At 46.4% G+C, this 14276-nt stretch overlaps 1 protein-coding gene across 1 annotated transcript in view; it reads right to left on the bottom strand.

The window, feature by feature from the left end:
* The window catches only part of CD151 (CD151 molecule (Raph blood group)), a 56089-nt gene that overhangs the window by 14107 nt on the left and 27706 nt on the right, over positions 1-14276 (bottom strand). The window contains exons 2-5 of the mRNA XM_067540547.1: positions 12678-12781; positions 11226-11417; positions 3716-3790; positions 625-729 (exon numbers count right to left, since the gene is read on the bottom strand). Of these exons, the coding sequence (XP_067396648.1) occupies positions 625-729; positions 3716-3790; positions 11226-11417; positions 12678-12761 (456 nt within the window). The 5' untranslated portion in view covers positions 12762-12781. The remainder of the gene's footprint in view (positions 1-624; positions 730-3715; positions 3791-11225; positions 11418-12677; positions 12782-14276) is intronic.

Raw genomic sequence — 14276 nt, 5'->3', positions numbered from 1 at the left:
ACAAAAGCACAGATCCCCAGGGTCAACTTGGGTTAGCCCTAAAAGACATTCAGTGGACAGATCACTACATCTCTCTCACCTTTAGAAACCGAAGACTAACTCATTTGTGCCTATATGTTGCTTGCTTTAACCCATAAACAACTCTCTCATTTCTTTTTCCTAGTTAATAAATCCTTAGTTAATTTACTATAGGATTGGTTACCAGTATTATCTTTGGTAAGAGATTTAAGGTACAAATTGATCTGGGGTAAGTGACAGGAAGCAACCTGAATATTTTATGATTTTTGGTGTAAGTGACCATTTATCACTAAGTCCAGCTTGCAGGGGGGGCAAGATAGACCAGAGTGCCCAGGGCGACTTATCTGTGACTCCATGTTAAGACTAGTACAGCGATCCAGGTGTTTTATTGGTGAAATCCAATTACTGCGCATACCACCAGCTTGGAGTCTCTGCCTGCTTTTTGACAGTCTGCCCTGAGGCTGGTACTCGTGCTCGTGAAGATCTCGAGACAGTGTGACATGGGGAACACCACTGTCTCTTCAGTGACAGGATCCCGTGATCTAAGGATGGTATGTTTTTTAGCTATATCCTTGGTTTAATTCTCCCTCTGTCTTTGAGGCCTACCTCCTGCTGCAGTTTGTCCACTGCGCTGGTCACGCCCTCCTCACCCTCCTTCCGGTACTTCTGGGTCATGGTCTCCTTCAGGTTTTGCTTCAGCTCCATACTCAGCTAAACAAAAGGAGCAGAGAGGGTGAAATCACGAGGCAGACCCTTCCTTACTGACAGCCCTTTATATTTTCACTCCAAGACAACAGCAGAGAGCCTTGTGGAAGCTATAGCCCCCTTGTAGCGTCCCTCCTCCACTGTAGACCGTTTTGGTTCCAAGAAAGCGCATGCGGTTATTTCTGCCTCTCCTGGCTCTTTAAACATCATTCTCCCATTTTAAAGTGAGAAAGTCTCTCACTGGGCCAAATCTCTGTCAGTCTGTGGCACGCCCCACTGCAAGAGTCCCGCCGCGCACCTGCCTCCACAGTGAAAGGGATACCATCAAGATGGACAGCCCTGCCCCAAAACAGGATTGGCCCTCTCTAAAAATCTCTTTCCTGCCTTATGAATATTCCTCTGATATCAAAGGGGCTCTCATGCCTCTGGAAGCAGGGCTGCCAGAGCAATAAAACCAAAATGATCTGGCCTGGAGTATTAGGAATTCAGAGTTCTGGGCCTGCTGGGCTGAAGTTGTGCAGTCTAAACACCTTTTGTATCAGTGATTTAAAGGAGATTGAGAGCATGAGGAGGGATCTTAAGACTGTTGCCTTCCTGGCTTCAGCAGCCTGTCTGATAGTAGGGATATGTTCAGAAAGCACGATTGACATTGCTCAGAAAGAGGGTCTGATATTGGGAGCATGTCAACCATGAAAGTGTCCTTTACAGTGAATGGCTGACACACACAAATGTATCCACAAACTTCTCTCTCTGTATAGTTGGCTGGCGTGCCACAGACTGCCACATCCTTTTCCAGTATTCTCCTGCCTGCTGATAGACAAAATACAGCTAACATCTGCCTCCTTTCTAATCACCCTCCCACTGCCTGGCGCATCCAGTAACAATGCCATCATCCGGTGCCTGTGAAATTACAATTATCCCATGCTCCTGAACAATGTCATCACATGTACTGGATGGCATCGCTGAATAAACCAAACAGGAAGAAAAGGCCAGATGGAGAGATAAGGAAAAGCTTCCCTATATATGTGTATTTCTTAGTAATAAGCAATAATTGTGGGGTGGATTAAAGTGAAAACACATTTCGATTACACTGGATTGGGGGAATATGACCTGAGTTCCCCCCACCCTTTCAAATCTGCTGAATGTAGCAGTGGTTCTTCAGACCCCATCTGTCAAATGGAGGGAACACCTACTTCACAGAGGTGATGTGAGACTTCATTCATTAACTTTTGCAAAGTGCTTTGAGATCTTGGGATGGGAGGATCTTTAGAAGCGCAAAGTATTTAGCGTAACAAAGACAAGAAGAAAGATTTGGCAGCTCACTGGCCCCAAAGGCAAATAGAGAGACAAAACCCATTCGCGGAAATATTACTCCAGAGGAGAAAAGCAGTTACCTGCGGGCTGACGGGGAAGAACTGCAGCATGGAGCAGAGACAGCAAAAGAAACACACAGTTTATACACACACACACACTGGACACAACAGCAAGGGAAGGAGAGAAAGAAAACCAACTGCAAAACAGAGAAAGCAGCCTGAGCCCAGGAAAGGAGGGTCATTTACATAAAAGAGGGCATGGGGATAAGGGCAGCCAGTAAGCCAAATGCCAGTGGGTGATCTACAGAACAGCCTGAGACTCTACCAGAGACACTACAACTCTGAGCATGCCATGCTCCATCTTGATCTGAGAAGTTCCCACTGTTTCCTCCATTGCCATGTGTTACTTTAGTCTTTGCTCAGGTCCAGATGGAGCATGGCTTTCTGGGCTCTACAGCCTCCTTAGGGGCTATCCCTCCATACTAAAGAGAGGCAGCTGGAAAGTATTCCACTTGATAACAATAAGGCGTAGCTCTTTGGCTCCAGGCAAACTGCTAAAGCTGCCCTCGGAGTGCCACTGAATGGATGAAAGGTCCTGGTTTAAGGGTGTAATCCAGGGAAGCCTACAGTATGTGAATACAGAGCCACTGAAATTGCTTGCATCCCTCTGCAATGTGCACTTCCCTGTCAGACACACCCCACAGACAATCTCCAACAGTCTGCCCTCTTCAGACACCCAGCCTCTCCCAAAGGATGGAGGTCGGGGGAGAGAAGACATGGGGGGCAGCCTCATCTGAGGAAGCCTTCCAAGCAGTATGCCTCCCACTGGCCATATCTAGTGTGATAACATGACACCATCACTCCCCCATGGTGATTTCAAGCTTAGAGCTGTCTGTGACTGCAGCAGACTCTTGGCTATAATCAGGGGTACTCTGAGCTGCGACAGTGTTGCTCTATCCTCAGCCGGACCATTTCCTATCCCTTCCGACCCAGGTATATTACAGTGAGCTTGCTGGGTTTAGCAGGAGCATTTCTGCTTGGCTATTAGCCAAGATGGCCAGGGCCGCAGCACCATGCTCTGGGCATCCCTAAGCCTCTGACTGCCAGATGCGGGGACTGGACAACAGGGGATGGATCACTTGATGATTGCCCTGTTCTGTTCATTCCCTCTGAAAGCATCTAGCATTGGCCACTGGTGGAAGACAGGAGACTGGGCCAGATGGCCAATATTGCCATTCTTATTTCTGCTTCATGGACATACTAGATGGCATGACTGTAACTACAATTGCCTGTATTACTCTTATGGGCATCAGAAAAATCCTCGGGCTGACAGTCTGTGCTAGAAACAACACAATTCACTCCAACAGCCCTCTTCATAAGGCATCACAGAGGCGGGGGAGAAAAGATGATATTCAGGAAGGAACTGGATTGCATCTGACACACAACAGATGAATGCCTTGTCAAATATGTTTTATAACTCAATGCATTTTGTATATTGGGGGAAGTGAGTAAGGAGGGATAAAGATGGGGTAAGGAATAGACAGGCCCAAACCAACCACCGGATCCCTTCCAAAGCCCTTGAAATTTTGGCTTAGGCCCACTCTCTAAATAGAAATTGGATGATAAGCAGCTGCTCCCTCCCTCTCTGTTTTGATCCTCTTTGTTCGACATTCACTTACCTGTTGGTAATAGATATAGGCCAGGATTCCAGCAATGATCTCAAGCAGGAAAATGCACAGCAGCAATATGAAGTACTGCAAAACAATGGTAAAATTGTATATGTTAAAAGAGAGCATCAAGGGGGGTGGGAGAGAAGTCCTGGAAGCTAAATTGAGATTATCAGGAAAAAAGGCTTAAAACCATCATTATTATTGCTTTGAGCAGGGGTTGGATTAGATGACCGCCTGAGGTCCCTTTCAACCCCAATATTCTATGATTGTTTGTATTACAGCAGCTCTCAAAGGATGTGATCAGTATTAGGGCTTTATCGTATTGGGTGCTGGGCATGGAAAAGGTTATAATGTAATTTAAGATAGGCAGCAACAAGTGAGTTTATTAATGAGTAGGAGGTAGAGAAGGAAGAAAGAATGAGGGTAACAGTGATATGATAAGTGCATCAAGTAAAGGACAAAACAGAAATTCCAGCTGAACTGGAGGAGAGATGCTCCTATCTACCCTTTTTCCTGCTACAAGAACAAGGGGGTATCCACTGAAATTGAAAAGTAACATTTAAATTGATACAAGAATTTCTCTTTTTACAAGATGCATGCTTAGCTCACTGCTACAAAGTCTCCTGAAGGCAAGAGTTTAGCATGATTCCAAAAGAGACAGGATGTTGCTTTGGATAATAAAAACATCCACAGTCGCATTAGATGGGATTAAAAAAAAAAGTATAAGAGATCTAAACGTTCATATTTCAGGGCATAACTCAAAGGTACTTGGAGGAAAATACCACTCTTGACAACTTAATCCATAATTATCTATTCTCTAGGGGTTCTTGCATCATTTTCTGCAGCAGCCTGTACTGCCCCACTGTCAGAAATAAGATTTTGGGCTGGATGGACCATGGGTTTGATCTGGAATGGTCATTCCTATAAGCAGGCATGTATAAATATAATTAAATGCAGCCAACTAGATTCCACGGTTGCAGCAGCTCAGTTGCTGATGCCACACACCCCAAAATGCAGCTGCACCAGTTGCTCTGTAGAAACTCAACACTAACTTGTTAAGTAGGAGCGTAATGTCTGATTGAGCCAGGTGGCAGGAGCCCCAGAATAACCATGCCTATGGGGAGGGCTCTCGGAACGGACTAGAAGCCAAGGATGAGGGTGCAACATAAAAAGCAACTGCAGGACTTAATACTGAATGGCCAACTAGTTGTTAAAAAGGAGGAAACAATGCAACAAGGTGGCACAATTTGGCAATTGCAATGCTCCTGGATTTGGGGTGGGAAATTCCCTGCTCTGGGGAGCTTCAAGCAGAACACAGAGTGAAACACCAACACTGAAGCTCTGTATTAAAATGTGCCTGTTACTCACACAGGGTGAAATTCATCCCTATGCACCACACCGGTCCCAATTAGACCCTTAGAACAGAGCTTAAACTTAAGTAGAGCATACACCGTACTAGTGATAGTGGTATGTAAGCCCTAGCAGTGAATTTCACCCACCACAATTAGCCGTGGAGGGCTGACCTCCATCCTTGGTGTAATTCTGTGGAGCACAGTGAGATACAGAAGGGATGAACTGAACTTGAGCTTATTGCTTAATCTTTTACACCCTATGTATCTGCTTAAAATTTCAAAAAGTGTGATTTTAATATTGGTGAAGGAATCAAACTGACATCCCTGGAGACCAACTAGTGCTCGCTTTCTAAAGTGCCCAGTGCTGTAGGGTCTAAGCTTCATGTAGTTCATGAGTCCAAATTCTCTTAGAAAACAGGGCTGTGCCCAGGCTAGCCACCCTGCCGTCGTTTAAGCTACTATCCTAAATGTAGTATCACCATGGCCACGGTCACCTATGCAGCTAAAGCCAGGTCATTCTATGGCTCTGTGATTAAGGGAAGAGAAGGACTAAATTTGGGCTCATCCTATAATATTCTATGTCATCACAGCACTCAGCAGTGCAATCTTCCCCACACGCTGCCCCACCCAAGAGCATTGGCCAGAGCTGGAGAGACTACCTTTAGAGACCCTTGAGGCTCCATACTCATTCTGTGGCCTTTCTGCTGAGATTGTCAGGTAGTATCAGTTCTGATGGTGACTGACTCCACTAAGAACCAGACAAACACACGCGCCCAAGCTTATTCCACAGAAAGAAGCCATGCTGGAAAGCCCCATTTTTACCCCACCCCTGACATCTGTTCTCCTTGCAGCCTCATGTTGTTCTGCATGGGGAACACACTCACTATTGGATTTGATACCACGCTGCACCAGTCAGAACAAGGGCAGTATGGGGAGGTGCTTTGTAAAGTCCCATCAAGCCCCTGAAATCCCCCCCGTCATGCTGGCTGGATTGGGGGGGGCCATTTATTATGTTATTTAACATAAATACATCAGAATCATAATAATTCATGTGAGATATGCCATGTCGGGTACCGTTAAAAAGGCTATAATGTGCTAAGTAAGATGATGATGTTTATATTCATGTGTTATGTGTGTAATGGAAGTTATGGATATGTTTGATATATCTGTATTTCAACTTGTGCTGTGTCTGGGAGACACCCCAGACAGGATGGCTGCAGCACTAGCCTGCTTAATGGCCCATTAAGAAATTCACAGGTACCAGGAGCCCATGGAGAGAAGTCAGGGATATACCTGATGAGTCACCAGGACTTACTCACGTGACTCTGGACTCCATCTTATTCCTGTAAATTTCCACAAGCAGCATGGCAAAGGCCAAAGGACATACAAGGCAGCTGCACCACCTCCATTTTGTCTTCTGTCTTCGGTCAGTCTTCAGTCTCCAGCCTACCGCTGGATCAATTCATCTACAACTGAACTGAAGCTGTGAAACAAAGGACTGAGACCCATCCAGGTACTGGATGTATACCAGAGGGACTATATAAACCTGCAAACTCCACAATTCTGTTAGAAACCTGATATATATGGACTTTCAAATCAATTGTATGTGTCTGATTGCTTTAATCCTTTAACATTTCTCTTATAGTTTGTTTCTTTCTTTTTATAATAAACCTTTAGTTTTAGTTACTAAAGGATTGGCTGGCAGCGTGGTATTTTGGGTAAGATCCAAACTTATATTGATCTGGTACTGTGGCTGACCCTTTGGGGTCAGGAGAAACCTTTTTGGTAAAGAGCATAGAGTTTAAATAACTGGTCTCTTTACTGGACCTAGTGTCTGATCAGGAGCCAGAGACTGAAATGCAGTGTGTATATTTTTATTTTGGCACCACAACACCCTGGTAGGAGAAGCAAAGAACTAGAGGCAAGAAATCTGCCTTTGCATCACAGCTTGTCTTTTGCTGAGTGACACCTCCATGTTTCACTGTGCTCCCTCTTTGTCTGAAGACACAGGCAATCAAAATGCCTTGCCCCAGTGAGATAATGCCAATGCATAATACTTGTCTATTGGCCTTCGGGGAGCATTTCACCCTCTGCTGGGATTCAGCAGCTGTATGGGAGGGACAACTGGGTTTTATCTGCAGGCTGGGTTTTAATAGGAGTGTACAATCTCAGGCATTCACTCCCAGCCCCAAACTCCCCCCACTGGCTCTCAGCTGAACATTGCAAGTGTCTGCACATGTTTGTACAAGGTACCCATTCATACCATGGGAATGAGTCACCCGATGTAGTGCTGGATAACCAAAGGCGGGGCTCCTCACTAATAGGCGGCTGAAAGGGACAGAAAAGGAGAGGAACCTTCCTAAACAAAGGGTCTCTGTCTTTTGTTGGAGCTTGGTTACGTAATACCTCTCTGACATCACCGTGCTGTCAGGCTGCTGCACTGGGGGAAAGAAAACCACCAGTTAACTGGAAAGTTTCTGTTTCCTGCATCTATACATGCGGGTATTTTCTGCACTGATATCCAAGGCATTCCGGTGGAGCTGGCATGTGACACAATGTCTCAGCTCACCACATTATTTTAAAGAGTCCTCCCACCTTTTAGTAAACAAGTTTTACCAAAGCCTGGATAGAGTGAAGGTTATTACATCTACCACTTGTGCCCTCAGCTAGCCCGGGCTAAAACGTCTTGTTATTATTTTTGCCCCTGCCTGCTTGTTTCATTTACCTGTTACACCTTGTTTATTTAGACTATGCTCTTTGGGACAAGAACTGACTATACTCTGCACGTACAGCACCTAGGACAATGGGGTCACCAGCCTAGTCATAGCCAGTTGTAATCTAGATAATAATAGCAAAATGTTTTCCACCAATTCTCTTTTCCAAGGTAGCTAAATATTTGAGAGAGGTGTATGTATGTGGGAAAAACAGGTCCTTTTTTTATATTCAGCTTTTCTACTCTGATGGGCTCCTGCTTTTATCGTGTGCGCTGTGTTGGTCTCCACGTGACTGCAAGATCCACGATCACCCGACATGCTTGAAATGAGCGGTGTGCACCAATAGTGACCTATACATTATGTTCCTGATCCTCAGTTACGTTTCCCCTGCTTTATGCTCTTCCAACAGCGTAAAGCATGATGAAAGCTGGCTTAACAGGCATTTCCTTAGCAAAACGGGAATCCTAGGTGGCAATCCTACACCGTGTCCATCTTTGTAGCCCACAGGAGAGGGATGTGTCAGGTTGTGTGGGGTGGGAAAGGGTATGACCTGAACATCCATGTGCCCTGGTTATTCCTGACTGTTAGAATGGCTGCAGCATCTGAGCTCTAGTTAGAGTAGGCCTTGGGATTCCACTACCTATGCTAGGGACCAGAGCATTCCCTGGCTAGCTGCACCATCTGAAACTCTGAAACTCAGAGTCAGGATGAACTATAAGCAACCAGACTTTGTGATGTCATAGCTCATCATTGTGGGCCTGATCCTGCAGCTCTTTGCTCACGTGAGTGTAACTCACTGAAGTCAATAGGCTTCAGGCCTAGAACCCCTGGAAGCAATTGTGGAGTCACATGTGCTGGACCACTGTGGCATCACTGATTGTGAATCAGGCTGGCTGCAAAAGAGAAAAATGCTCTTGACACAAACCGATCATGGTGATCGGCGATGAGAAATGAAACACAGGGGAAAGCCTGGAACTGAGAGTGAAAACCCACCAGAAGCTATAAAAACAGCAAGAATATACCTTCCTGGATCAAAAAATCCACACATGCGCCCACATGCCTACCCCTGGTCTGAAATTATCCTTGCAACTTGCTTTAAAGACCCTCTGGAAAATTACAGGACACTCCCCATCACAGCACACCTCTCTATATACGTGGTCCTTTGGTACAGAGAGAAATTGGGACAGACTGGCACAGACGCATTTGTCTTTGTTGTGAAGATGTCGGGATTACTGGTTGAGCTAAGAGCTGGCAGGTCCCTTCAGCCTCAGCCCTGTCCAGCACAAAGTATTTCTTTTATGGATTATTTAATATCAACTAAGCCAGAGGACAGGAGAGACAATAGATCTGTCACAGGCAGCCACTCAGCGGGGGGAAAAAAAAGACAGAACAACCTATTGTTTCCATGAGACAATTATTAGTTTTCTGGGTCAGAAAAACAAAGAAAACCCCACCAGATTTTCATGTCACTTCTGGCTGAGAGAGACAAAGGGAGATGAATAGAACTCTTTCGCACAGTGAGTAATTGTGCTAGTGCCAAAATGAACTGCTAACGGCCAGGGGCCAAATACCACCCCAATGAATCAAATGAACGAGCCATTGCCAAGCACTCCCTGAGAGCTCATCACAGGCCTTTTGGGGGCATTTTCCACCACTTTGTATTTTCAGTTCAGTCTGCATCACTCCTTTCCCTACCCCGGCCCCTGTCTCCACTCCACTGGGACAAAGGAAAGAGATGGGACAATCAGGCCAGCAGCAGTTTACAGAACTGAAGGAACTTCAGGCACAACAGTGGAAGTGTCTCCCTTTGTTACTATAAAATGACAATTAATGGCCTTTAGTCACTACAGTTGCCCCTGCAGATGGGCTGCTTAATGATCCACTGCCACATTCTGAACAGCAAAGGAGATTTGAGAGGGAGGGAGAAATAGGGCAGGTCTACACTTAAAACGCTGCACTGGCATGGCTGCACTGAAGCAGCTGTGCCACTGAAGCACTTTAATGAAGATGCTCTGGAGACAGCTCTCCAGTCAGCGTAGTTATCCACCTTCCCAAGATGTGATAGCTATGTCAACAGGAGAAGCTCTTCCACCAACTTAGCGCTGTCTACACAGGGGTTAGGTTGGTATAACTATGGGCTAGTGAGTCTAACACTATAGAGTTTTTTCGACTAAAGTCAGCTTTTGTTGACAAACGAGTGGAGGTGCACACACTGAAGTGCTCCTACCACTGATGGAACTCCCCTGCTATGCTGACACAATAAAACCACCTCAAGGAGAGGTGTAGGGATTATGTTAGTGTAGTTAGGGCGACACAGTATCAGTGTAGACACTGCCTTGGTTGCATCAGCTGTTGGCCATCATTCCTGTCAATTTCATGGCTCCAAGCTGGGCAACTAGAGCCCAGCTCTCCCCCCACCCCATCCCCGGACAGATGAGTGCTGGGAGCAGGGTGAGATGCCTGAGCAGCTTCCCCAGGTTCCTGGCTGGGAATGGGGAAGGGAGAAGCCTGGGTGGCTTGTCTGCCTGCTCCCCACTGGCAGCTGGATCCCGCAGGGGGAGTTAAACCCGGGGCAGCTGGACCCTGCTTCCCAGGAGTGAGAAGCCCCAGGCTTCCCCTGGCTCCTGGCGGGAAATGAGGAAGGGAGAAGCCCCAGGTGGCTTCCTAAGATAGTATAGCTTCTTCCAGCTCCCAGGGGGGAATGGGAAGTGGGGGGGCGGCAGCCTGCCAGGAGCCTGTGGGGCAGCCAGGCTCCTAGCAAGGCTCTCAGTTCCCCAAACTGACCCTCTTAGGTGGGTGGAAGTGACCCAAGGAAGGTAGTGTGGACATCAGTCACTGCAGTGATTTTTCACACCCCATGAGCAATGTAGTTATACCAATATAGGTCCGTAGCATAGACCTGAGTTGAGATTTATTAGGGCTGATAAAAAATGTCATAGCTTATTTATTTATTTTTTTAACCAAAAAGATGATTGAGCTATGCAAAATAATTGTGTGGAAAAAAAGAAATTGGGAGTGTAAATGTTTATACTGTTAGAAATTTTCCAATGTCCAAAAAAAGAATCAAAACAATTTTTTTGATTTGAATCAAGTGGAATCACGGTAATTTTTTGACTTTATACATCTCCCTCCCTTCTCTCCAAAATATAGTCTCATTGGTTTCCTACCAGCCCAATATTTCCTTTGTTTGGAAATGTTTTGACATGTTCAGATGAAAAGTACCATATAGTTATTATTTAGCACCTCTTGAGACACACCGAAGTAAATACATTCTCTGGGTGGGACAGAATGAAAGGAAAGTTTCCTCTGTAATAGAAACCATCCATCCTGAACAGGGAGAGCTGTCAGGGGTTAGGGAATCGTCTCTCCAGGAGGGAGAGAGAGACCACTTTCTCTTCACATGCCCAAGACATTCTGTGCCCAGCGCTGTCCCAGCGCAAACAGAAAACCTACCACTCTCAGCAGGTTCCGCCGTTCTTTGAAGGTGGCGCAGCAACCGAGGATGCCGGTAACCATGACGACGATCCCCGCTACCACCAGGATGTAGGCGGTCGCCATGTACGTGTTGGAGGACAGGAGACTGATGTAGTCGCTCTTCTCGGCCAGGGTCCAGATGCCCACTGCCATCACGGCCCCACCTGCCAGCTTAATAAAGAGACAGGCAAGCAGGTGAGACGCCTCTGCGGTCGGAGCTTCCTCCTTTTCAAGAGCAGCAGCCCCTGCTGGGCCACAGGGATCAGTTTTCTGCTCATTCACAGAGAGGCCCTGATCCAAAACCTATTCAAGTCAAGGGAAAGACACCCACTGACTTCAATGGGTTTTAGATCAGGCCTTAAATGAAGCCAATTCTTCCTCTCTTCCCAGTCTCTCAAGGGCCCTGGGTGGGGGGGCAGTTCAAGGCACAGTATTCCAACTGGAAGGGGATGCCAGCTGGCTGAGGATTTGCCCATGCCAGGCAGGGAACTTTGAAACTGGACTTGTGTTTCCAAGCTTAATCAGAGGGAGGGGATGCTTTGCTTTGCACCCCTGGATGATCAAGGAGTGATACAGATTGCTTCTAACCATAGCTGTGTCTAGTACCTCCCTCCAGGACAGTGCCACTGGGGTGCAAGACAGTAAAAGGTGGGAATCCTGGCTAGTTAAACACCAGTGAAAATGAACATTAGCACAGGAATACCCCAGCCATGGGGGCATGTTGGGTGAGCCAACTTCTTTCCTTCAGGCTCCCCTTCCTCTTTACAGGCCTTGTGTTCACTAGAGATTTTTATCTGGTTGCCAGTTCACTGAGGCAGTTCCTAATTCATTCCTCTGTAAAGCCTAGTCTGGACTCTCCCCAATCATTTGTTCCAGCCCACGAATGTTTGTGGTTGACAATAAGCTGATTCCCTTGGCCATGAAGTAACTTGAGTAAAAACTCGAGTGTAGACATAGCCGTAAGGGCTACCTCCATAATCACAGCCTAGCCATCGTCATTCCACTGCCAGCATGTGCTGTGATGCTGGACAGAACAAGAGAGGAACTGAATGATGTCCTTTGTCTGAGAGCAGCCCTGGAACAATCTGATGCCTTGAGAATTGTTCGCCGGGTCATCCTCTCCTCAAGTGGGCAAAGCAGAACTTTTCAGACCACCCATTGCTGTCTATACTTGATCATTTCAGGGTCTACTGCTGGCCAGACAGGTTATAACCCTTCCCTCAATGCTGGCAACATTGATCTAGTTAGATATCTGGGGTGAAATCCTGGACCTATTGAAGACCATGAGCATTTTTGCCATTGTCTTCAGTGGGGCCAGGATTTCACCCATGCTATTTATCCCTCCATCCTGGCCATTGAAACAATACATGTAGACCCCTAAAGAGTGTGGGAGCAAGGCACGCAAATGGGGTGGGGGAGCTGATGCGTTACCCAGAAGAAGAAGTTAAAGACGAAGAGCAGGTATTTGAGGCAGATAGTGCCGCATGTCTCCTTCTTCTCCGTGTACTCACGCATCTTCCCGGCTTAGCAGGCCTCTGAAATGTGACAAGAACAAAAGCCTGTTAGTTTTCCTGTCTCCCACCAGGGCAGCATCACTACCCTCCCCTTGCAAACAGCAGCCACTGCTCAAAGCCTGTGCTGAGGTGCCCACCCGAGGAACCCCAGCGCGGTGACTGATGTGACTCCAGAAAGAACCAGAAAATGAAAAGACGCCTGCATCATGATCGTCATTGTAACACTCCTGACAAAGTTAGAGAGAGGCAAGCTGTGTAATCATCTCATCTTATTGTGTTACCCCCGTCCATCTTCCCCTTGGTCCTCTTCCTATTTGTCAGGCACACTTCTTGTGGCTCATCTTCAGTCAGATGGTAATGTCTTTGGGGTAGGGACCTGTCTAACCATGTTTGTGCAGCACCTAGCACGATGGGATCCAAATCCTGACTGGGGCCTTGTATTGCTATTGTAATAGTAATCCTGATCATGACAGTAAGGAAACACCTCAGGAAGAAAATGGACACATACTTCCCACCCCTTTTCATTTTTTTACTATTTGAATAAAGGAAATGTTAAGTCCCCGGCCTGTTCAAAACGACATCCTTGATCCAGATCACACAGAAACAACTCCCTTAGAATGTCAGGAAATGGAGAGGACTTTTGGTGGACATGAAGGAGCAAGCCCCCATCCTAGCCAGTGTCCAGATGATAAATCACTTCCCTGGAATTCTGCCTTACATTCAACCATCATCTCCAGCAGGAACTATTATACCAACCATGTCCACTTCTGTCTTTATGTCAACACCTCTTGTAGGATCGTCAGACTGGATCAGACCCCTGGTCCATTCAGTCCAGTATCCTGTCTCCAACAGTGAGTAACACTAGCCATGTCAGAAGAAGGAGCACGAAACCCTGCAGTTTGCAATTACGGAATATCTGACCCCCTAGGAAAGTTCCCTCGTACCCTCAATAATTTAACAGAAGTTGCTTTAAACCTTTAAGCAGGAGGGTTTATATAACTTCCAAGAACTCCTGGGCATTTTTAATCCTTACTGTCACAACTCTGGACTTGTTAGCCAGACAAATATCCAATCCTTTCTTGGAATCCTGCAAAGCATTTGGACCAAGTGATATCCTGTTGCAATGGGTTCCAGTGGCTAATTGTATGTTATGCCTTTCCAACTTTGCCAGCATACTTCTCCTATAGATTATGAAGGCCCTAAGCCTTTTCATGAACCAGCTCTGGCTCCCAAGGTCAGTTTTAACCAAGCACTAGGAGGGAAAAGCACATGCAGATTGGTTTCATACTATCTGTTGGTCATTGCAGCTGCATATTAAGTTGGAAGTACTTGTGGCATGGATGGAACAATCCTACCACAGGATGTTGGGAGATCCAGGAGGTTTCTGATCTTGGGCTTTCTGAACAAGATCCTCAGCAGATGTAAGGTCAGTGTGACTGCGCTGCATCAGCTGATGCCAGAGGAGGATGTGGGCCTTTCAGAGGAATCAGATTGTCATCTGTAGAGGCGACTAGTT

Source organism: Emydura macquarii, unplaced genomic scaffold (genome assembly GCF_026122565.2).
Source record: "Emydura macquarii macquarii isolate MOO-44397 ecotype Brisbane River unplaced genomic scaffold, CSIRO-AGI_Emac_v2 contig_587, whole genome shotgun sequence".
In the NCBI taxonomy this organism is placed as follows: domain Eukaryota; kingdom Metazoa; phylum Chordata; order Testudines; family Chelidae; genus Emydura; species Emydura macquarii.
This window is presented reverse-complemented; position numbering and strand designations above follow the sequence as displayed.